The sequence below is a fragment of the Gavialis gangeticus genome, unplaced genomic scaffold (assembly GCF_001723915.1).
Source record: "Gavialis gangeticus isolate Ggan-Ray unplaced genomic scaffold, GavGan_comp1, whole genome shotgun sequence".
Classification (NCBI taxonomy): domain Eukaryota; kingdom Metazoa; phylum Chordata; order Crocodylia; family Gavialidae; genus Gavialis; species Gavialis gangeticus.
This window is the reverse complement of record NW_017729024.1, coordinates 23,650,735-23,673,255: the sequence shown is the minus strand read 5'-3', so window position 1 is coordinate 23,673,255 and position 22,521 is coordinate 23,650,735. Positions and strand designations below refer to the sequence as shown.

At 42.2% G+C, this 22,521-nt stretch overlaps 1 protein-coding gene across 1 annotated transcript in view; it reads right to left on the bottom strand.

Annotated features, from left to right (window-relative positions):
- Positions 1-22,521, bottom strand: part of MCCC2 (methylcrotonoyl-CoA carboxylase 2) — a 47,461-nt gene that overhangs the window by 3,029 nt on the left and 21,911 nt on the right. The window contains exons 7-9 of the mRNA XM_019516976.1: positions 19,229-19,342; positions 4,359-4,423; positions 2,478-2,577 (exon numbers count right to left, since the gene is read on the bottom strand). Coding sequence (XP_019372521.1) covers positions 2,478-2,577; positions 4,359-4,423; positions 19,229-19,342 — 279 coding nt within the window. The remainder of the gene's footprint in view (positions 1-2,477; positions 2,578-4,358; positions 4,424-19,228; positions 19,343-22,521) is intronic.

Here is a 22,521-nt window from a genome sequence, read left to right as displayed (position 1 = left end):
CATGGTGGCGGCTGTTGTCAGGGCTCGGTGGCAAGAAAGGAAGGAAGGGAGGGAGGGAAGCAGGGAGGGGTGGGGAAGAGGGATCACAGTGGTAGCGTGCCCCTGCTGCCCGGCCCTAACAACAGCCAGCAGGGAGGGGGAGGTGGTGGGGAGGGAGGGAGAGAGAGAGGGAAGTAGGGAAGCAGGGAGCAGAGGGGAGGCAGTGGGGAAGCCCTGCTGTGAGGCGGGCAGGGGGAGGGAGCCCCCGTGCCCGAGGCTGGAGGAGAAGGCGGTTGCGGCAGAGAGAGTCTTTACATGGTCAGCCCTGAAGGGTGAGCTGGGGGGGAGGGGGGACCATGTAAACACTCCCTAAAATCTGTCATTCTTGATGGGCAATTAAGGAGACAATCCTCCAAACCCAAGGGGTGACAATCTCAACAAGAATCAAAGGGGTAAAGAGTGCTCAGAAGCTCCCTTGGCTCACCAAAGGCATTCAAGAATGCCTGAAAGATAAAAAAGAAGCATACACCCAGTGGAAGGGAGGGGCTATCACCAAAGAGAAGTATACCTCCATCGCTCGGGTTTGCAGTGGGGCAGTCAGGAAAACTAAGGCAGACACAGAACTAGGGCTTGCATCAAGGATCAAGGACAACAAAAAGTCTTTTTTTAAATACATAGGGAGTATGAAGAAAGCACTGGGTAACGTGGGGCCCCTGCGGGATACACTTGGCAATCTGGTGGTTCCACCAGAGGAAAAGGCAGACCTTTTTAACAATTTCTTTGCCTCCATTTTTTTGTGCAGGGACTGGGACTCCCTCACTGAGATTCAGGATGGACTCAGGAGAGACTCTGACAGGCCTAGGGTCAGGGAAGACTAAGTAAGGGAACTGGACGTGTTCAAATCAGCAGGTCCAGATGCTCTGCACCCCAGGGTGCTGAGGGAATTGGCAGGGGTTATCGAGGGGCCCCTGGCACGGCTTTACAAGCACTCGTGGTGCTCTGGCCAGGTGCCAGAGGACTGGAAGAAGGCCAATGTGGTCCACATTTTCAAAAAAGGGAGGAGGGAGGACCTGGGCAACTATAGGCCCGTTAGCCTTACTTCAATCCTGGGGAAGCTCTTTGAGAAGATTATCCAGGAGCACATCTGGGAAGGACCAGCAGAGGGAACAATGCTCAGGGGCAACCAGCATAGGTTCATTAGGGACAGGTCCTGTCAGACCAACCTGATAGCCTTCTACGATCAGGTCACAAAATCACTAGATGCAGGTGTCGCGGTGGATGTAGTCTTTCTGGACTTTAGGAAGGCCTTTGACAATGTCTCCCACCCCATTCTCATTAAAAAGCTAGGCAACTGTGGCACTGATGCCTACACAGTCACATGGGTTGCAAATTGGCTGAGAGGCCGCACCCAGACAGTGGTGGTGAATGGGTCATATTTGACCCGGAGGGATGTGAGGCTTGGTCCTCGGGCCCGAACTCTTTAATCTCTTTATTAGCAACTTGGACGAGGGGGTGAAAAGCACCCTGTTCAAATTTGCTGACAACACCAAGATTTGGGGCAAGGTGGGCACGCTAGAAGGGAGAGACATGATACAGCTGGACCTGGACAGGTTACAGGGGTGGGCAAATGAGACTAGGATGGGATTCAATACTGACAAGTGCAGGGTGCTGCACTTGGGCAGTAAGAACCAGCACCATACCTATGGGCTAGGGAACTCCCTTCTTGAAAGCACAGTGGCAGAGAAGGATCTTGGAGTCATTATCAATTCCAAAATGAACATGGGCCACCAATGTTAGAACGTGGTCAGTACGGCCAACCGCATCTTCTCATACATCCACAGATGCATCACAAGCAGGGCCAAGGAGGTGATCCTCCCCCTCTATGCGACACTGGTCAGGCCACAGCTGGAGTACTGTGTCCAGTTCTGGGCACCGCACTTCAGGAGATATGTGGACAGTATTGAGAGGGTCCAGAGGAGGGCCATTTGCATGATCTGGGGACAGCAGGGCAGACCCTATGAGGAGAGGCTACGGGACCTGAACCTGTTCACCCTTCACAAGAGAAGGTTGAGAGGGGACCTGGTGGCTGTTTACAAACTTACCAGGGGGGACCAGCAGGGAATGGGAGAGACCCTGTTCACCCGAGCACCTCCCAGAGTAACAAACAATAACAGCCATAAGTTGTTTGAGAGTAGATTCAGGCTGGACATTAGAAGACACTGTTTCACAGTCAGGGTGGCTAGGATCTGGAACCAACTTCCAAGGGAAGTGGTGCTGGCTCCTAGCTGGGGTGATATGAGCCCAGTATTCTCTCCTGCCCAGGGCAGGGGGTCAGACTTAATGATCTACTTAGGTCACTTCCGGCCTTACATCTATGAATCTTGCCTTTCGGCAAATATGATAATGTTAGACATACCAAGGCACAACAAAAATCAAAGCAAACTACACTTTTTAATTAAAAAATACAGTATTGTATAGAAAATAGAAGACATACTTACATCAACTTTCTTTTGGTAATTTAAATTCCTCACAGCTCTCCTAGCTAGATGAAGTGCATGACTGTCATCTAAAGCATAGTGATCAGTTACACCAGACTTTCTGTATATTAAAAACAACAAAGTAATCAAAATGAGAGATTGTAAATATTTCTGCCTAAGAATAAAAAAAATGATGCCTAAGGTCTGTCTCCTAATCCATTTATGAACTTGACTTCGAGTACATGGTCTTAAATATTCTAAACTTTCCGTTTTTTTAAAGGATCACAATAAGTTTGCCAAATATATGACCTGCTGTATATTTTTAAACTGTCCTTTTAATGTTTCACGTGGGCATAAAACCCAATTAATAAAATAAATAATAATAAAATAAAACCAGTCCTAGGAGCCCAACATTCATGTATAAGTAAACAATAAAAAGACTGGGTATGCAAGAATGAGGAAATATTTGGGGGCATGAACTCCTATGACAAGCTCTTAAATTATTGTTTTAATTGAACTAAATTAATTGGAACTTATGAAAAAATCTTGATAGTATTTTTAAAATATTGCTAGTGAACTGAAGTACAGAAGAAGCTTATTTATCATAGAGGTACATTTGCCATTTGGCATTTTTTTTCCATTTTCATGACCATTAACATGTTTAGAGTAGTTTTCACTTTCCCCTTATCACAGACAATTTTAAAGTAGCTTACAACGAGTTACAGTCAACAATACAAGAGGCAGTCTTAGAAGGTATAAATTGTGCAATACCTTCCATGATTTAAATCCTAATGACACTAAGCACAATAAAATGTACTCAATAATATATGCATGCTTTTCTATTACTTTTGATTCCATATATTTTTTTTATAAAGGTAACTGAATTTTAACTCAGAAAACACACAATGTTTAGACTGCTATAATTATGATAGCAGAATATTTCAAGAGTACAAAAGCATTGTATGCTATCAATTCAGATGTGAGCAAATTGGAAAAAGCCCAGTGGGGAGTGACAAAAATTATTAGAGGCCTGGAAACAAGATTTGTGAAGGAGAGCTGAAAGAACAAGGGTTATTTAGTCAGGAGAAAAGAAGACTGAGTGGGGATTTGATAACAGTCTTCAAATATTTGAAGGGAGATTATAAAAGAGGATGGAGACAGTCTTTTCTTTGTGGCCACAGAGGACAGGACTAGGAGCAAAGGCTTCAAACTTCAGGGGAGGAAATTCTGGTTGGAAATTAGGAAAAACTTTCTGACTATGACCCCAGAAGGACTGGAACAGGCTACTAAGAGAAGCTATGTAATTTCCATCCCTGGACAATGTTAAGAACAGGCCAGTCAGACACTTCGCTGGGATAATATAGTCAAAGATGATCCTGGGGATTGGACTAGATTACCCCATGTGGTCCCTTCCAGCTCTATGATCTCATTCAATAACCAAAAAAAAAACAAAAAAACCCCATTGAAGTGGAAAATACCGGCTTACCTAAAAGGAAATCTGGGAAAAAAATTAATGGTAAAGTAGTACCAATAATTCCTCTCCCCCACTTCATATATACTGGAGACCTGAGGCAATACAAGGAACCTAAATATACACTCAGGCTACCATCATTTTTGCACAGGGCCACCATTTTCAGTACTACTTCCTCTGCTACACTACCATCAACAGATGTGGACTGTAGACATCAAATGCACACAATCAAACAGCTAGATGGGTGCATTATAGAGCAGAGTGGCTTGCCTTCCTCTGAAAACTGAGTTACAGATTACTGCTGTGTAGGACTCTGAATTGGGTGGACCAGCCTAACACAGAAATCCTTTGTCCAGTTTATTTTAAGCCCCATTCAAACTAAGGGATTGGGAGTGGAGTTTAAAGAAAATGAGCTGTTTTTTCTTTTCTACCTGCAGTGAAGATCAGCGCCTCCAAGATCCTCTGCTGACACCTCCTCACCTGTTGCTGCTTTAACCTACAGTATACAAGCAGGAGAATCAGGGTAAGAGTTTGCACTTGTCTCACAGGAACATTCAGGAAGGTGTAACAATAAAACAAGTTCTATCCAGAGTATTTCTTCATTAAATACTGAGTCATCTTTGGCAATAAGACTCCTCTTGTAATATTCAAAAAGTGGTAATGCAATATTTTCAAAAATACCCAGTTTCCTAATTCATATGTTCACTATCTAGCCCATACACTTAAGCACTCTACCTAAAAGCTTATTTCCTATACTAATGTACAGTATATGGCAACATATGTTATCTGACCATTATTTTTAGATTCAAAACACCATTTAATATATATATATATATTTTCATTCATAAGTTATTAGTCATCTATAGATTATAAATGTAAACAGTTTAAATCTAATTACAGCTATTCCTCTCTCTTTCACAAAGCTGATAAGCCAAACTGGGATGCTTTGCTGCATCATTAAAATGTCCAGAAGCAAGACCTGTAAAGACTGAGTTTGCACACCATTTCTGGAACTTAACAGTACAAAACATCTTTTTTCAAAAGGCATGTTGCTAGACAAGCCATTTCCCTTCTTGCACAGAGCACTATTTTATATATTTTCTGATTCAAAACCTACACTCTATATTCAGCTACCTCTGGGCAAAGTTATGTTTTACAAGTTTCAAATGCTTAATTTAGTGATTTTGACCAGAGTGCTGAAATCAGTCCCTGAACTCTCAGTCTTTTCCCAAACCCACAAAATAATTTAACAAGATTTTTTTCTGAAAAGAGAGTGTTAACAACATAAGACCATTTAAATTTAGTTCAGTATCAGTATTAAAAAATCACCAGAATGTAATATGTAACTTGAGTTTGACAAAAGAGTTTGACAGGGTAGTGTAGGAGTAACAGAACGTTTTAAATAAGGTAATATAATCTCCTGTTTTGTGGAGATTATTCTTTAAAACACTTCTACTGAAGTAACTTTCTATATTCGTTTACTTAAATGCTTTATAAGAAGCCTGAGGTACCTTCCAGCCCTACTTTCCTATGGTCCTATTATCCTGAAGTTTTTTCCAAGGCTGAAGAAACTCCCTGCAGCTATTAGGGCCAGAAACAGAGGTGGCAGAGCAAGCTAAGGAACAGAAAGCTATCACCATCCTTGCACAGGATTCCCAATTCTGAATTTCATTCATGAATCTCATATAATATATTTAACATCATTTACTTTTAATGTGCAATGCTTGTAAACTGATTGTCAATGTTGGCTTTTCATTAACTGAGTGATGCTTTAGCAAAACCCCCCATTTTTCTTTTAAAATGTATTTCCACCCCTTCCCCAACTATTTCTGACTTTTCCTCTCCCTCTCTATTCCCTATAGATAATTATAAATAAGTTAAAATGTAGGATTAGCTTTAGCATTTTATTTTAGGTAGTAAGTTTTATTTTTCTCTCCCCTCTGCAAATAAGTGCCCTGCTATTTTGATACAGATATGCACTGTTTTATAAGTGATAATTATTATGTTTGTGTTGATTTTTTTTTACTGCTTTTATACTGTGTGATTACTGTTTCAGGCCTATATATGTAAGTTAGCATAAGTCATGTCAAGTTTCCCTCTTGTAATGTCAAGCCTCCATCTTCTCCCCATGCCCAGTGGTGTAACCTATGACTCATACTACCCCTTGGTTCCTGAATGAATGAGGATGAATGAGGGTGCTTGAGAGGCAATGGCAACAGGTCTAAAAATAGCTCCTTCTGAATGACCAAACCATCAACACCAATACCTGGACCAATGACCCAGCCCTTGGAACCACCCTCAGCATTCAAGAAACAAAAGATGAGGCAACCCACCATTGTGCCAAGGCTGCACATGCTCAGTAAGAACACCTGGAGCCCTCTGGGACAGGACTGACCTTCCCTGGACAGGCCCTCCCCATAGGAGATCAGAGGTAGCCTGCCCCATAAAAAGGGGTAGTGAAGACTGACTCCTTGGGACACCCTCTCCATCTGGACCAGCACCATGCCACACCACCTATCCACCCAGAGGCCCTGCTGGTGACACCCCCTCTGGACAACATCTACTGGACAAAGACCCCTTTCCAGCCTGGATAGGTAGCTATCATCCCCAACCCCTCTTCAACCAAGGACTTGGAATCTGTTTCTCTTCCCTACCTGGACTCAAACCCTTCCACTGAGTCTCTTTCTCCTTCTACCATTGTGAGTGAGTGAGTGAGTGAGTGAACCAACAATTTCATGGGGCTGTGTAGTGCATTGTCTGTTTAACAAACCTGTTATTTTGAAACCCGAAGTTGGGTTTTTGTCTGTTTCCTGACTGTTTCCTCCTTGCCACCACTTATCTGCCCCCCACCACCACCCCCCCCAATCTCTAAGCTGTCTGCCTCAGTTTCCAGCCCCAAGCTCCCAAGTTTCTGCCTCTCTCTCTTTCCTGGCTGTCTCCTCCTTGCCACCACTTATCTGCACCCCCCCCCCAAATATCTCAGCTGTCTGCTTCAGTTTCCAGCCCCAATCTACCTTAAGTAATCCCAAGCCTCAGTTCCTCAGCCAGCTTCTCTCTAGTCTACCGGTTCTAATCCTGGTTCTGGCAACTTTTACTCCCTACACTTTAACTCTCTCTCTCTCACACCTTAACCTTCCCCCAAGTATCCCAGGTACCCCAAGCACACACATACACACTGTACCATCCAAGTTAGGAACTTGCCTGTGTGTATGTGTAGGTGGGTTGCACGTGTATGAAATGGTGACTCTGTGTGCGTGTGTGTGCATGCGTGCGTGCACACACCTAACTGATTTGTGTGTTTGCATATGTGCAATTATGTCACACCCTCCTGTCTAACAGTGCAATATTGAGATCCTGGTAGTTGGCCTGACCCCACAGGGTAACAATGCTTTCACGCTGAAGTCTTGCATATATAAAATATACACGCTGATATACAAGTAGTCTGCTGCAGTATTTCTATACAGTATTAAAATGCTTACAAGAAATGCCTGATCATAATTCTAGTAACTATGTCAAAACACAGTGGAACACTAGTACTACCACTATTACAGTCAGTGGAATCATGCCACTTGCCAGGAAATAAAGTATACTAAGCTACAGTAACTGCTGGTGAGAGTTCTGAAAATCTGTGTACAGATTAAGGTAACACATGCAACTGAAGATATCAAAAGATGTTATATACTAGATTTCTTTAGCTTTGCAGAATGCATTATTCTAAAATAGCATGTTTATTATTATTAAAAGAACTTTGGTGGAAATCTTCAAAAATAACTGCTGGAAAAATCCTGAGATTGAAATACATGCACATCCCACTTCTATAATGTGGTGATATTCATATGACAAATTGCAGTTATGTGATAGATTTTATTTCACAATTCCTCCTATAATTTATCACTTGGTTTTCTGTAATTAGCATGCACCGCTGAGTATATCAGATGAACTCTATACACTAATCTAGGTCTACTTGGACTGTAGGCCCTGCCAGAGTATGGATTAATATAACAACTGGGCAGCGCATTTACAATCACACAGAAGCCATAATAACAGCATGAACTGAAACAGGTCCTAATGAATATGAAACTAGGTATATATACCATGTATGGCTTGCACAGAAATGCTTGAAAGTAGCTCCAAGGCTAAAAGATAGTGAATGAATTGATAAAACCAGTACAGAACACCAAAACAAAAATCAGAGTGACCTAGTAAACAGGTTGTATATGGTGGGAAGGATGCACTAATTGGTGAGAAGCAGGATGTGGATGATGTCAACTACATACGTTTTAACAACTGGTGAGAACTAGAATTAGTTTTGATTGGTATACATAAAGGGGTCTGGGAACTCTTAATACCTTTCAGTTTAGGGGTTATGTTCATGCCTGCAAATGACCCGGCAAGCACCACAGAACGGCTGGTCATGGGTATTAATGTCTAGGCTTGTACTTAGACTAACCTGGCCAAGCTGTTTCTCACTACTAAATCAAACTTGCAGTCCCTTTCTTTTAACAATGAGTTTGTCAGGGGCCCAGCATCACAGATACAATCCTGACAATGCATACACAGACCACACAAACTGAAGGGGCCTGACATGACGAGTAACACCTAACATGAACACTACAATAATGGAGTCAGATTACAATATTGATAGAGTCTGTCCTGGTAACACTGCAGACTTCCTAAAGAACTACAAGGACTACTTCCAATATTTCAGACTTCTGGAATGTTTATTAAACAAACAAAAAATAAATAAAAATCCATCTACTAAGGATTTTTTCTTCCTTTCCCCCCTTATGGAATTTTCCCTTCAAATTAACACAGACCAAAGGTCTAAGTTAATATAAGGGTCTTGAACAAGTTCAAAGGTTTAAGGTCCAGCAATTCAGGATCCTGTCCATGTAAAAATGGAAACTTTATACCACTTAAAAGAAATTCCCCACTTTCTAATGGAATATACCCCCTTTCACCTAGGGGGATTATTAGATCTTATAAAGACAGCATTAGGCAGAGAAAACGCATTTAATATTATTTTGACAATCTGTTATAGGGCTCCTGGTAGGTCTTGTGCAGCTGAACCAAATCTAACTAATAAAATTAGCTTTACAGACACAGGAATATAAAATACAGGCCAAACAATATTAGATGAAATATTTTAAACAATTAGATGAAATATTTTAAAGCATTTAAAATAGCTTTTTTTTTAATATACATGACCCACAAAACTATATAATGACATAAATACTTTACTCACATTTTACTCATGAGTAATCTCAATTGTGCATGTATGATTTACTGCATATTTTACAATAACAGTATGAACTGTATTATCCAAATACAAGACAACCTTGAATGTAAGATGACCCCCCCCAATAATTAGATCTGACACATGAAAAATGTATACATTTATTATAATTTTCTGTGTATGGAATCTAATTATTGGAAGATCATCACAAATTCATCCCCCCAACTACTACAGGTGCGGGGGGGGGGAAGGTGATGAGGGTGGTAATAATAGGGCAGATAGTAGGGGAAAGACAAAAGGGGAGGAAGTGGAAGGGGAACTTGGTGGGCAGGTGGGGGGCAGTAATGGGGCATGCAGTGTGGGGTGGAGGAGGGCAGATGGTAGGGGGTGGGCAATGTGGAGGTGGGGGGGCAGGCAGTGAGAAAAGCAGGTAGCTTATGCTCTGTAGCCTGTCCCTTCCCCCACTTACGCTCCGTTATGCTTTCCCCCCCTCCAGTCTCAGGCTGTTCAAATTCCCCCTTCCCTTGTTTCACCCCTCCTCCCCTCTCCACACCGCTACTGCCACTCACAGCCTCAGGTCCCCACCTCATCTTCCTCACATCCCCTCCTTCTTGAAGTCTCTACCCACTGCTTGCCCCTCTACTCCCCGCTTACCTTTAGCTCCACACCAGCAGGTTCCATCCCTGCTGCAGCCTGGGGCACAGAGCACAGCTCCAGCCTGGTCCCAGAGCAGCAGCAACACAGAGCTCGCAGTGCTGTTCCAGCCCAGCCCCACAGCAGAAGCCATGGCTCCCCACTGTTGCTGCTACAAGGCCAGGCTGCAGCAGGGACAGAGCCTGCTGGTGGGGAGCAAAGGTAAGGAGTGTGGTAGAGGGTAGGGCTGTGTGAAGCTTCAATTACTGATTTGATTCAGAGGAGACTTGGCCCGATTCGGCAGCTGAATCTCCGAATCGAACTGGGAGACCAATAAAAGGGCCCAAATTGATTCAAAGCCTCCGAATAGATTCAGAAAAGATTCAGAGAAGATTTGGAGATTTGGGCAGCCCCTGCTCACCACTGCAGGGAGCTGGACCTGGGCTCCATGCTGGTAAGTAAGGGGAGCGGGAGGGAGCTGGAGGGGTGGGGGGAATGGATCATGGGGAGACCCCTGCCAGGCCCCATCCCCTGCCTACTCTCCCAGCCCCCCTGAGTGCTCCACTCCCCTTGCCCACTCTCCCTGCCCTGTCAATGGCTGCCCTGCCCAGCCCCAGTGTCCTGGCACTTAAAAAAAAACAAAAAACCCCCAAAAAACAAGAAAGCCCCCGCGCACACAGGCTGCTGCAGCAGCCATTGGGACCTCTGGGGGCTCGTGGCAGAGCCCCCACACACAACACAGGGCAGTGGGGGGCAGAAGGGATCACACCTCTGCCCTTGCCTGTCAGGAGCCAGTGAGTGCAGGGCTTTTTGTTTTGGGTTTTTTTAAAGTGCTGGGACGCTGGGGCTGGGTGGGGCAGCCGTTGACGGGGCTGGGAGAACAGGCAGGGGATGGCGCCTTTTCGATTTGGAGATTCGGCCGATTCAACGGTGGCCAAATCTCCTAATAAGATTCGGCCAAATCGATTCAGGACAGTGATTTAAATCACTGAATTGAATCACTGTCCCCAGAATCAGCCAAATCTGAATCCGAAGCAAATACTAGCTGCTTTGCACAGGCCTAGTAGAGGGAGAGAGAGAGGGATAAGCAGCATAGAGGAGTGGTGGGGTGTGCAGAGGTGGGGGGGGCGGGCAGGTGGCAGCTGCAGCTCCAGCTCCTGCCCCAGCCCGAACCCCAGGCTGGGACCAGAGCTCCAGCAGTTGCCTCTTTCCCTCCATCCCCCTCCCCCTTCACACCCCCATGCTTGATTGTAAGGTGAGGGACTTTCCCTTCCCCCTCTCCCCGATGTTAAGTGGAGGAAAAACTTGTCTTCTAATTGAGTAAATATGGTAGTTAGCATAGCTAGCATGAACTAGATATCATTATATCCAGTATAATATTAATTACTATGTAATAAAAGTGCTATTAAAGAGTACCTGATCATGCAAAAGTGAATCCACTTTTGCACCTTTTCTGCAGTAATCTATCTAACCTAAATCATATTACATCATTTCTTCTTCCAGACTACATGAAATGAGGTTTTAGCATTTGTTAATCATGCCCAGCTGACAATTTCAGAAACAGGAGTTCCTATACTGAACTACAAAATGGGTCAACACCATAAGAGCACTAAAAGATCTTTGCATTATCCCACCAACTTAGCGTTGAAGAAAAAATATTCTGGATAAGCTACTCTACAGGTGAGAACACAAACCAGCTTTTGTGACCATTCAATAGGTGGCCTCTCTCAGGAAGACCTTGATAGAATATTAGTTCCCAAAACTATAGAATACTACCATACCATATTTACTTGCATAATAGCTGTATATGTAGCAAAACGCCTGGATACTGCCTTAATATTTTGAAAAATAAAGTCACCAATGTAATGACTGCTTCCAAATATGTAAAGAAAGACATTCAAAAGACACTGATATTTCCACTTACAGCTGCAATTTATGGAAGAATGGAATGTACCGACATGGGAAACCTACACCTAGATCCTTTATTTCAAATGCATATCTGGCCACATTCATCCAAATGCATATCTGGCCACCTTGAGGCTAGACTACTTCAGTGCAGTCTATGTGGTGCTGCCGTTCATGACCAAGTGGATTATGGACCAAGTGGAAGCTGCAGCTGGCACGGAATGGGGTGCTCCAACTTCTGATGGGGGTGTGTCAAAAGGAGCACACAATTCCAGTGCTCCAGCACCTGTACTGGTTCCCAACAGCTTCTGAGCACAATTCAAGATGCTTGCTTTGAACTATGTAGCCCTAAACTATCTGTACCCTACGTACCCAAAGACTGCATTCTCCTTGTGTCCTAAGGTCAGCTGAGAGCAACTACCTGTACCATCAATTCACCAAGTTCACTTGGAAAAAAAAACAAGTAAAAGATTGTTTTTGGTAGACATTCTTTAGCTCTGAAATTCCCTCCCCCTTATAGCCTGCTGAAGCCTGAGCTCAGACATTTTCTGGAAGTTCTGTAAGACCTTATTTGGGCAGGCATTCAGCAAGCAAGGCTAAGATAGGATATTATTAGAGTTTTTGATATTTTATTTTAATGTTCTACTTTCTTTTATAAGTTGGTTCTTTTGTTTTGCTCTCTTGTTTATTCTCTTGTTTTATGAGTTATTTGCTGTCTTATTGTAAGCTACCCTGAGCCTTTGCTGGGAAGGGCAGCATATAAATCAAATAAATATGGTATATTAGTTCCACCCTGCATTCAGTGTGGTCTGCAAGATGAGAAAGTACAGAGGAAGTATGAAAGCTATCCTGCTGAAGTCAAGCTGAAAATTGATGAATACACATTAATCCACGGAAAATGTGCAGCAAGATATTATAATTCAAAGTGAACGAGAAGATGATTCAGCTTTGGTGAATGCAGAAACAAGATCTAGAAAATACAGAATGGACAGTGCATGCCTTCACCAGTGGATCAATGTGCAAAGCATCATGAAATGGAATCTGAAAAATATGGGAGAGAAAAACAGAAACTAAGTACAGGCAACCCCCGCTCAACGCTGTTTCACTTAGTGCTATTTCACTATAATGCTTATTTTACATTGATACCCAATTCCACTTAATGCTCAGAGAGTTTCATTATAACATTCATGGGTATCGTACAGGATAATTGGTTTTACTTAATGCTATTCCATTTAACACTCGTTTATTTGGGAACCAATTAAGAGCGCCAAATGGGGGTTGCCTGTATACTGTATCTACTGATTTGCTAGAGACAAAAACTTGCAAAACTGCTTGCAACCAAAACAATACAAGGTATCAATTCAAATCCAGTCCAGAGTGATTTGCTATTTAAACGTAGCAATCTGTCAGAGAACAAAAATGTACCAGAAGCTGCTGGAAGAATATGACAGAAATCTTCTAAGATTTCAGAGGCATTGATATCTGCTCTCTCAGACTGATAATGCAAACCAAACTCTGTTAATCTAGTAGAGAAAGAGCTGTAATTGCACATTCCTACAGGTGCAGAATAGCAAAGAGCATGTTGGTCATGCTAGGAATTACATCAGATGTGCACAGGTTGTTGCTGCTGGAGAAGTTTCCAGAGAGAAAAACAACAAGGGTTCAGGGAAAAAGTGCTGGATAACTGATAAGCTCATTTTTTAATAAGCTAAAAGTAGACAGGAAAGACAGCCAGGAGGCTTGCTGTGGCAACACTTGCAATATTTGCTGGACATCTACACGGAGTACCTAACCAATTAAGTTAAATATCAGCTATGGAAAGTTTGCACTGACCTAGTCATCATTTCTGAAAGAATGATCAGAAGGTTCCAGTGTTTGGATATGGCAGTCAACAGACCATTTAAAATGCCATTTTGCCACCAAAAATGAATGATACAAACTCCAAATGAATGATACAAACCACCACAAGAAAACTCCAGCAAAACATCTAAAAAGGGTATCATTTACTAGTGGTTTCTTAGAACATGATGCTTGATTTCTTCTGAAATAGGCAAGAAAAAATTCAAAGTTACAGGAACCTTGAGCAAAATGGATGGCACCAAAGACATCCTTACAGGCAGCCCTTGACTTACAATGTTTCAAGTTACAATGTTTTACATTTACAATGTTTATAACTTGATACCCTGTTTCAACTTACTGACATCAATTTCGACTTTACAACACTTGATCCAACGACAGTCCACACCAGTGAACAAGTTCGCTGAGTCGCCCATATCCCTAGAGAACATCTGCCCACACTTCTTTGGGCACTTTCTTAAAGAAAGCAGATAAGGCTTCAGAAAAATCTGCAGCCAAGATTCCCGAGAAGACTCCAGCCAAGAACCCTTCAAAAGTCCAGCAAACTCACCTCAAAGAAGTCCTTCCAAATCAATATGATTGCTATTTACAATATAAATACATTAATGTAGCTATATTACTCATCTATAATTGATTGAGTACAAAATTCTGGGCTATTTTTGGTGAAAATAGGATATTGGGCCTTGGTTCAGGAACCAACCCCCCATTTATAACATTGTTTCCTATGGGAAAATCAGTTCTGAGTTACAAGGTTTCAACTTAAGATGCGGTATTCAGGAACCAATGTTGCCGTAAATCCAAAGACTGCCTGTATCTGAAATAATACTGCATAGGATAATGAGGATGAAAATTCTCAGTGAGGACAAAAAAAATATAGTGATAGTGAAATGCAAGAGTAAGGACAATACTTGAGGGTGTAGTGAGTGTAGTAATGTTTTACTGAATGCATAAAATAATAAAGTGTTCTTGGGAAAGGAACTGATTTAATAATTTCTTATGCTTTTTTATGGAATTATAACTTTTATTTAGAATGGATTTGCTCTAGAGTGCATAATACTCGCACCTTAAGGTCTGGTAGGAAAATAGCAGGAAAAATGTGGCTATTACACAAGTAAATATGGTATGTATACTTTAAAAGCTTTATTTAATCCAAACCAATTACAGTAGAGACTTGACATGAAATGCAGGAATTTCCTAAAGGAACCCCTTCTTCCCTTTCAGACTACTTGACAAGTGAGCAATAGTCAGGAAGAAATGGACTTAATGAAATTCCCCCAGGGATACTCAAACTATCTGGCACAGAGGACCAAAAATGAAAATTCAGAGGGATAAGACAGAATTTTCCATTTTTCACTCTTTCCGTGTCACACTGTTGTCACAGAGAAATGAAGAAAGCAACAAATGATCCCCCATAGGGAAGGAGAGAGAGGCTTTAATTTGGCCATGTAAGACTGAAAAGCAGCTGAAGGGATACTGTAGCACCCTGTTTTGTAATACCCTTCTACCAAGCAGCAACAGCAAGGGCAATGATGTTGATTCCACAGTGTTTGAAAAAGTGTGGAGGAAGGCTGTTGTGATAGTTTCAGATCTCCTCATAATGTATTTGTGATCTCTATGCTCAGAAAAATCACATTTCTTTTTGAAGCCTGTGCAGTAATAAGGGAGTTGTACCTGAAGTTTTGAATACTATATATAATTTTATTCACATGGAGGCTTTGATTGTGTCTAATATACACATTCCTTTTCCTTAAGATGTTTGGATCTATGAAGAAAATAATTAGGGTGGCTGTGGAGGATGAAGAACTGGGTAGTTCATAGAACCACCACCACATCTGACACAACGGGTTATTGAAGATGGCTTCAGTATACATGAAGCACTAAAAAGAACCATACAGTGTTACTGACTTTCTTTTCTCAGATACTGTTTGTTCACATATATGTTAGTCAACAGTGATAAAATAAGTCTAGGTGAAAATCCTTAATTTGAGGCAAGGTCCTGCATTAGTTTACATATAAGCAATGAGCTTTTAGTTTGGTAAAAAGGAGTAGTACAAGACACAATGAGAAAAGATATTCAGATTTATAATGACATAATTAGCGGCAAAGAAATTCTAATAGAAAATGAGCAACAAATCAATCAGTACTGAATGGTGCACTTTCATTGTTCAGGGGTGGCTACTGATTACTCTATCTGTCTTTGCCAATTACTTTATCCTTTTCTGCAGACTGGAAAACTTCCACTGAAGTAACATAAAATATATTTCCCAAACAGGACACGCACTGTCCACAATGTAGGATGAACGCAGAGCTGCAGACAGCAGAGGGGGTTGGTCCTGGACCACCGCATGAAGCCCAAGCCCCAGACTCCCTGCACCACATGCAGTGCTAGATCCAGAATGAACACTGGACAGCACAGTGTCCCATGTATACAGCAAGCTCTGAGGCCAGCACATGCCACATATGGACACATGCTGCAGACAATACAGGGGTCTGGGGCACCAATCCAGACCGGGCTGGCCTGACAGAGCACCACATGCAATACATGAAGGGCACACAGGGCTGTAGTCAGCACATATGGTTGGTCAGTGATGTATGGGCTGGATCATACATCTCTATGGGCTGGATCCAGCCTGCAGGTCATGTTTTACACCCCTGAATTAGGAAATACCTAGGGAACAGATTACTAAGGTACATTCAAGGTTTTAAGAGCAGGTTGGATAAATGTGTCAGGAATGTTTCAGGTATAGATAATCCCCACCTTGAGGTGAATGAATGGATCAGAAGATCTCTCAAGTCCTCTCCATCCCTACTTGCTATGATTTTGACTCCATCTCTGTCATTTTGTAGTACAAAATGAGGAATTTTGTAGTACAAGTAGTACAAAATAGGATTACCAGCTGGTTTCCACATTTATACACATTCAAATGCAAGCCTTTTGGTGAGGTATCTGGTTTGAACTTACATGTTTCAGGGATACAGGTTGTAGCCATGTTGTTCTGCCGGCAAAAGTAATCAGAACTCTTGGAGAGGTGATATCTTTCATTAGATCAACTAGATAGTTGCAAAAAAAATTCTTTATTTGCAAGCTTTCAGGCACACATGCCCTTCCTAACTTCTTAATTTTACAAGAAAGAAGCAAAATGCATCACCACCTTGAGACCTGAAAGCTGATACGATTGCTCCCGCCTTTTGTTTCAAGCCAAATTTGCATGCTCGCAAAGCAGTCTCAACACAAGAGAAATTCCTTGCCCAGGAGAGCCTTCTATCACCCACCCTCCTGTGAAATATGCAACATCATAACAAGAAAGAAGCATAATTCAACTTCCTGTTTGCCATCAGACAACTCTGAGGTAAAAAGACTTCTCCAACTTTTATGTGAGCCTATTTTGCATAAAATGATCTTTTCCAACCAAAAGATCTTACACTACCTTTCAGCTCTCCTGTGAAATAAGAATTTTCATTTCCATCTGGGAGAAATGTTACAATCTTTGCACTCTCCTATGCCTGAGGAAGGGCATGGGTGCCTGAAAGCTTACAAATAAAGAAACTTTTGCGACTATCTCATTGGTCTACTAAAAGATAACACCTTCCCAAGAGGTCTGATTGGCTTTAACTTAGATATTTGTAGTTTCCTAGCTTGTTCTCAAAACACTAGACCATTTATTGGTTTGACAACACAGTACTTTACACTGTTTCAAGTGGGAAGCAAAATTTTACCCAATAAGACCTTGTCTATGCTAGAATGGGTTTGCCAAAGTAGGTATGCTAACATTTCCTGTTTAGACCCACCTTTTACCAGTAAAAATGTGTTTTTGCAAGTTTAGCTTGCACCAGGTTCCTGAGTAAAACAAGCTATTCCAGACAAAAGAACTTTCTTGATGGTATAGTTGCACCTACATTAGGGCATATAGTGGCAAAGCTCTATTTAGGGGGGGAAATAAATCACGCGCCTAACTAACAGGACTATGGCAGGGTAAGTTTGAAACACAGGCCAGGCAAAAGAATCAATTCTACTTTAACAGACTACAGGATGCAATTTACAAAAGAAGTTAAAAACTGCATTTGAAGAGGGCTACCTGGTTAAAAAAACCAGAATCAGTAGATTACAATTAAATAAACTGGGTATTAGGCAGATTCATCAAATCACAAGAGGAATTCAAAGCAGATAGTACACTACAAACAAGACATAACCTGTCCCTATCAAAACCAGTAGGAATTTTGCCATTGGTTTTTAGTGACAAGGATTTCATCAAATGTATAGAGCCAGATCTTTAAAATAAGTTTCTTTATCCCAAATTAACTTGTGCACTAACAAAATGTGCTAATTTTTGCAGAAAAAATATTTCACAATTACTAGTGTGAAATGACACAGATATCTGGTTGATTTCTCTTAGAGACATGCCCCAAGAAAGTAAGGAAATTATGACTAAAATTCGAAACCTTAATACTTCCTTTTGTCTGCAAGACAACTTTTAAAAATACAGTAGATCATTTGGTGTTCTAAAGTTCTATCACCTATCCAACATACCAATGAGATAAGATATGGATGCAATTTCAGCCTTACCTCTGACCTTCCTGGTTTTATAAGTTTGAGTCATACCAAGACGCTATACTAAAATCTGTCCCTTGTTGGGGAGCAAATTGGGGCAACAGCCCCAGGCCCCACAGACAGTGCTGTACAGGCCCTGCCGGCTGCCACACACTGCCAGCTCTGCTCTACGGCCGCTCGCCACCCCCCTGTGGTGTTGGGTTGGGCTGGGCTACAGGCTGGGTTTGGGGCAGCACTGGGCTCTTCCTGGTGAGGGGGCTGGGCTGGGCTGCACTCAGGGCAGGCAGCAGTGGCCTGGGAGGGGGGCTGCAGCTCCCCCACCCCCCAAAAAAAATTTGCCGTAGCCCCCCAACCCCCCTTCCCAGTACAACCATGACTCATTTCATGGTGGCTGAAGCCCCCACCATAACCGCCCTCCCAAACCTGCTGCCACCTGCCCCAAGTGCAGCCCAGCCCAACCCCCACTACCAGAAAGAGCCCAGTGCTGCCCCCGGCCCCAGCCTGTAGCAGAAGCAGCCCACCCTCACCCCACACAGATCCAGAGGCACACACTCCCCCATGCCCTCTCAGGGTGCATGCAGCAGCAGGAACTGCTGCCTTCCCCCAACCCCTCCCAGGATGAGCCATTTGTGGCTCTGTCCCCTCCTCTGCCCCGGCTGTGCAGCACTTGCCCCTGCCCCAGCCTCACTCCTTCCCTCACTGTGCAGGCCTTGATCTGCCCCCACCCCATGCCCCTTCCCTCACAACAGACTTACCAGCAAGACCCAGCTGTGCTCCTGGCTACCTGAGTGTTATGCTGCGGCTGCCTGGATGGACAGGGCATTTATCGGCTACATCATAGCCAATTGCCGATACTGTTAATTTTCCTTATATTGGTGCCAATCCGATACAGGACCGATGTATTGGTGCACCTCTACAAAAAACCTTAACATGATCTAATTATAGACTTGCATCACGATATATCTACAAATACAAGAAAGTGATTAACCTGAGTTTTGATTTTCTTTTTCAATTTGCAAGACAAGTCAGAGAAAACCCAAGAAGTTTGTACAATTGCACTTACAGATATTATATACAGTATTATATATGTATTATACATAATACAAGTTTTCGCCACTTACCAACGGAGGCCCTCCCAAGAATATTGTTCCTTGTTTGCCAACTATTATACTTTCATCAGCCATTGCAGGTACATATGCTCCTCCTGCTGTACAGGATCCCATCACTACTGCTATCTGAGGAAGAAACACTCCAGTTAGTCCAGACTCCTTAAGTCACATGTTCATTAATCTTCACTGTATTGATTTTAGCAGAGGTTCACAAGAAGTGCTGTGGGATGATATGTGTTCATGCAGAGTATGCAGGATGTTTTTTTACCCCGTTCTGTAAGCATTTCCTCAGAAACTGCAGAGAATCTCTCTAAGTACTTGAATGACCCACAGCAGTATCTGAGGACTTCCTGGTTCATTTAAATAAAAACAAATATAGCTGCATGGAAGTCAACAGCTGATGTTTCTAGATGATATACTCAAGTAAAATGTTCTACATTTATAGATCTCAGGAGTGATGGCAAGACAAAATCCTCTGTCTGCAATATACAAAATCAAATATTTAACATATAGTTCTTGATAATCCACTGTACTGCCACAGCTTGAGGACCTGATGAGTGGGGGCTAACAGGAAGCCAAACATGACTTCTTGTTTCATAGCTACTTAGACACAACATAGATTTAATATTGCAGAGAGAAAGTAATAAATTAGTAATCTGAATAAATTAACCACAGGACCAAAAGCAGACAAAGAAATCTAGAGGCACAGGTAAGAAAAAAAAAAAGGATGAGTTTAAAGCAAGAAGAGGTTCTTCAGTTCCAGTGGGAATTAATTTACTTCTTTTATTGGCCAACTCACAAAGCCTCCATTTGTTGACCTTCAGGATGTATTATAAAACACACCTCTTTACTCTGGCTTTTACTGGATCCACTGTTATGATTATGTTTACCATCTCATCCTCAAAAAGAACCATAAAACTTGACTTATACATGAGGTTAACCTAGAAAAAAAAATCTTTATTTGCAAGCTTTTGGGCACATGCCCTTCCTAACTTTATAATTTTACAAGAAAGAAGCAAAATGCATCACCACCTTGAGACCTGAAAGCTGATACGCTTGCTCCTGCCTTTTGTTTCAAGCCTAATTTGCATCCTTGCAGAGCCGTCTCAGCACAAGAGAAATTCCTTGCCCAGGAGAGCCTTCTATCACCCACCCTCCTGTGAAATATGCAACATCATAACAAGAAAGAAGCATAATGTAACATCCTGTTTGCCATCAGATGCTCAATAGTCTGGACTTTGGTATCTGTAATTCTGTGCATGGAAGAAAAATACTAACTCAGAATTTTTTTCAGTGCGGTTTTTATTTCAGTATTTTTACTGCATTTAACCATTTCAGCTTTCTCCCAGGTTCCCTTGGGAGATATTGTAAGGACACTAACAGTTCAAGGTTTTTATCAGTAATAATTGACTTATATTCTTAGAACTGAACCAGAAAATACGGGGTCATCTTATAACTGGAACAATATGATGGAACTGGTGTCACGTGAGTTTGAATTACAAAGTGAAATCTATTTTTTACTGGTTAATTTGATATATAATCTAATGGCAATTAAAAAGACCATTACAATATGTTTTGTTATAAATCAAGAAAAATTCAATTAAAAAAAAATACTTGATACAAAAATTCAGCTCTTTTCATAGCACCAGTGTCACAAGTGCTGCACAAGGAAAGTCAAAATTGTTTCAAGGCAGCTTGAAACAAAGTAACACAATACAAAAAACAAGAAAAGCAGTGACATTAATGCTGAGAGAAACGTGAAACAAATCATTGCCAAATGTATTATTTGCTTTCAGAATCTCTGAAAATACAATTTAAAAAACAACGAAAGACTGAGATAGCAATAAAGTACAAACAAACAACCTATCTACTTCACGTATTGGCAAGAACTAAACAGCTGCTATTCTAAAGCAAACTCACTATGCAAAAAGAGAGGATCAAGCAGGCTTCTCTTGCATCTGGAAAAGGAGCAAATGATATTCATTTTGCCTACCAACTTGGAATCAAAAGGAGCTTTCTTGGCAACTAGTATCTTGTGCCCCACATCGCAATGAGGGCAGAGTAATTAATCAATAGACTTTTTTTGCACATTAAATTAGACATCAGATATCCACAAGCAGAATAGAATGTGCTTGGAAAGCAACAAATACTTAAAACAAATTACTTGTACCTTTTCTGGCTTCTTTTTTTAATTTGGCAGATCTTATTTTGTAAAACACAGATGCGTTTAAAAACAACTGTTTTAATTTTTTCAGTATAAAAGAGGGTTTTCAAAATCTTGGTGTCAAAAGTAAAAAATAGGACCACAAATCTCTACCCCAAAGAACTGCTTCTCCAGTGCTTCCTTTGATTAGACTAGGCAAAGATAGATAGGCAAAGACCCACCAAGGTAATAAAATCCATGCTCTGGAAATGCACAGAATCACATGCTTAACATATGTGACTTGCCTCTCTGCTGCATCCATTCAGAGTTTAGGGACAGGAAAGAGGAGGAACTAACAGGGGATCTTCCTGCTTCATAAGCCTGACCATACAGTAAAGTCACAGAGAAAGCAATAAACTGAATAAAGATAATAGGATCTTTTCTTCCCAGAGAAAGAATGACCAAAGTAGGTTGTTATAAGTCTATGGAACATATTAGAACAAAGACTACAATTATCAACTGGATCCAGAAAAAGCACAAGTGAGAAATGAGGTAGTAATCACACAGTGTTAGCAGATAAATGGATATAGGCTTCAAAATACTGAGCATGTCTTTAAAGCACGGATGGGAAAAATCTAGCAGGCAGTTACACTTGGGGTCCTGGTTCTGCTGGTGGGCAGCAGCTTCAGCTCTGGCCTCTGGTGGCAACACAGGGGATGCTGAGCATAAGCAGCCCTACCCACCCACCCCGCACTGTGCTATGGCCTGGGAGATGGAGTATGGGCTGCCCAGGGCCTGTGGGGTCGGACTCCATCTCCCAGGCACTGCAGGGGATGCTGAACAGAAGCAGCCCTGCCCACCCAGCACTGCGTGGTGCCAGCAGAAGCCAGAGGCAGAGCTGCTGCCCGCACCGCCCACCAGCAGAGGTGGGGGCCAGAGCACAGGGCCAGACTGCATCTCCCAGGCACTATGGGGGATGCTAGGAAGAAGCAGCCCTGCCCACCTGCCTGGTATTACACAGTAGGCCCTAGGCAAGCTGCACTTGGGCCCTGGAGGCTCTAGCACTGGCTGTCATACAGTGCTAAGTGAGCAGGCAGGGCTGCTTCTGCCCAGCAGCCACTGGGGCTTGAATACAACTCATCCAGCCCCTGCCCACAGGCCT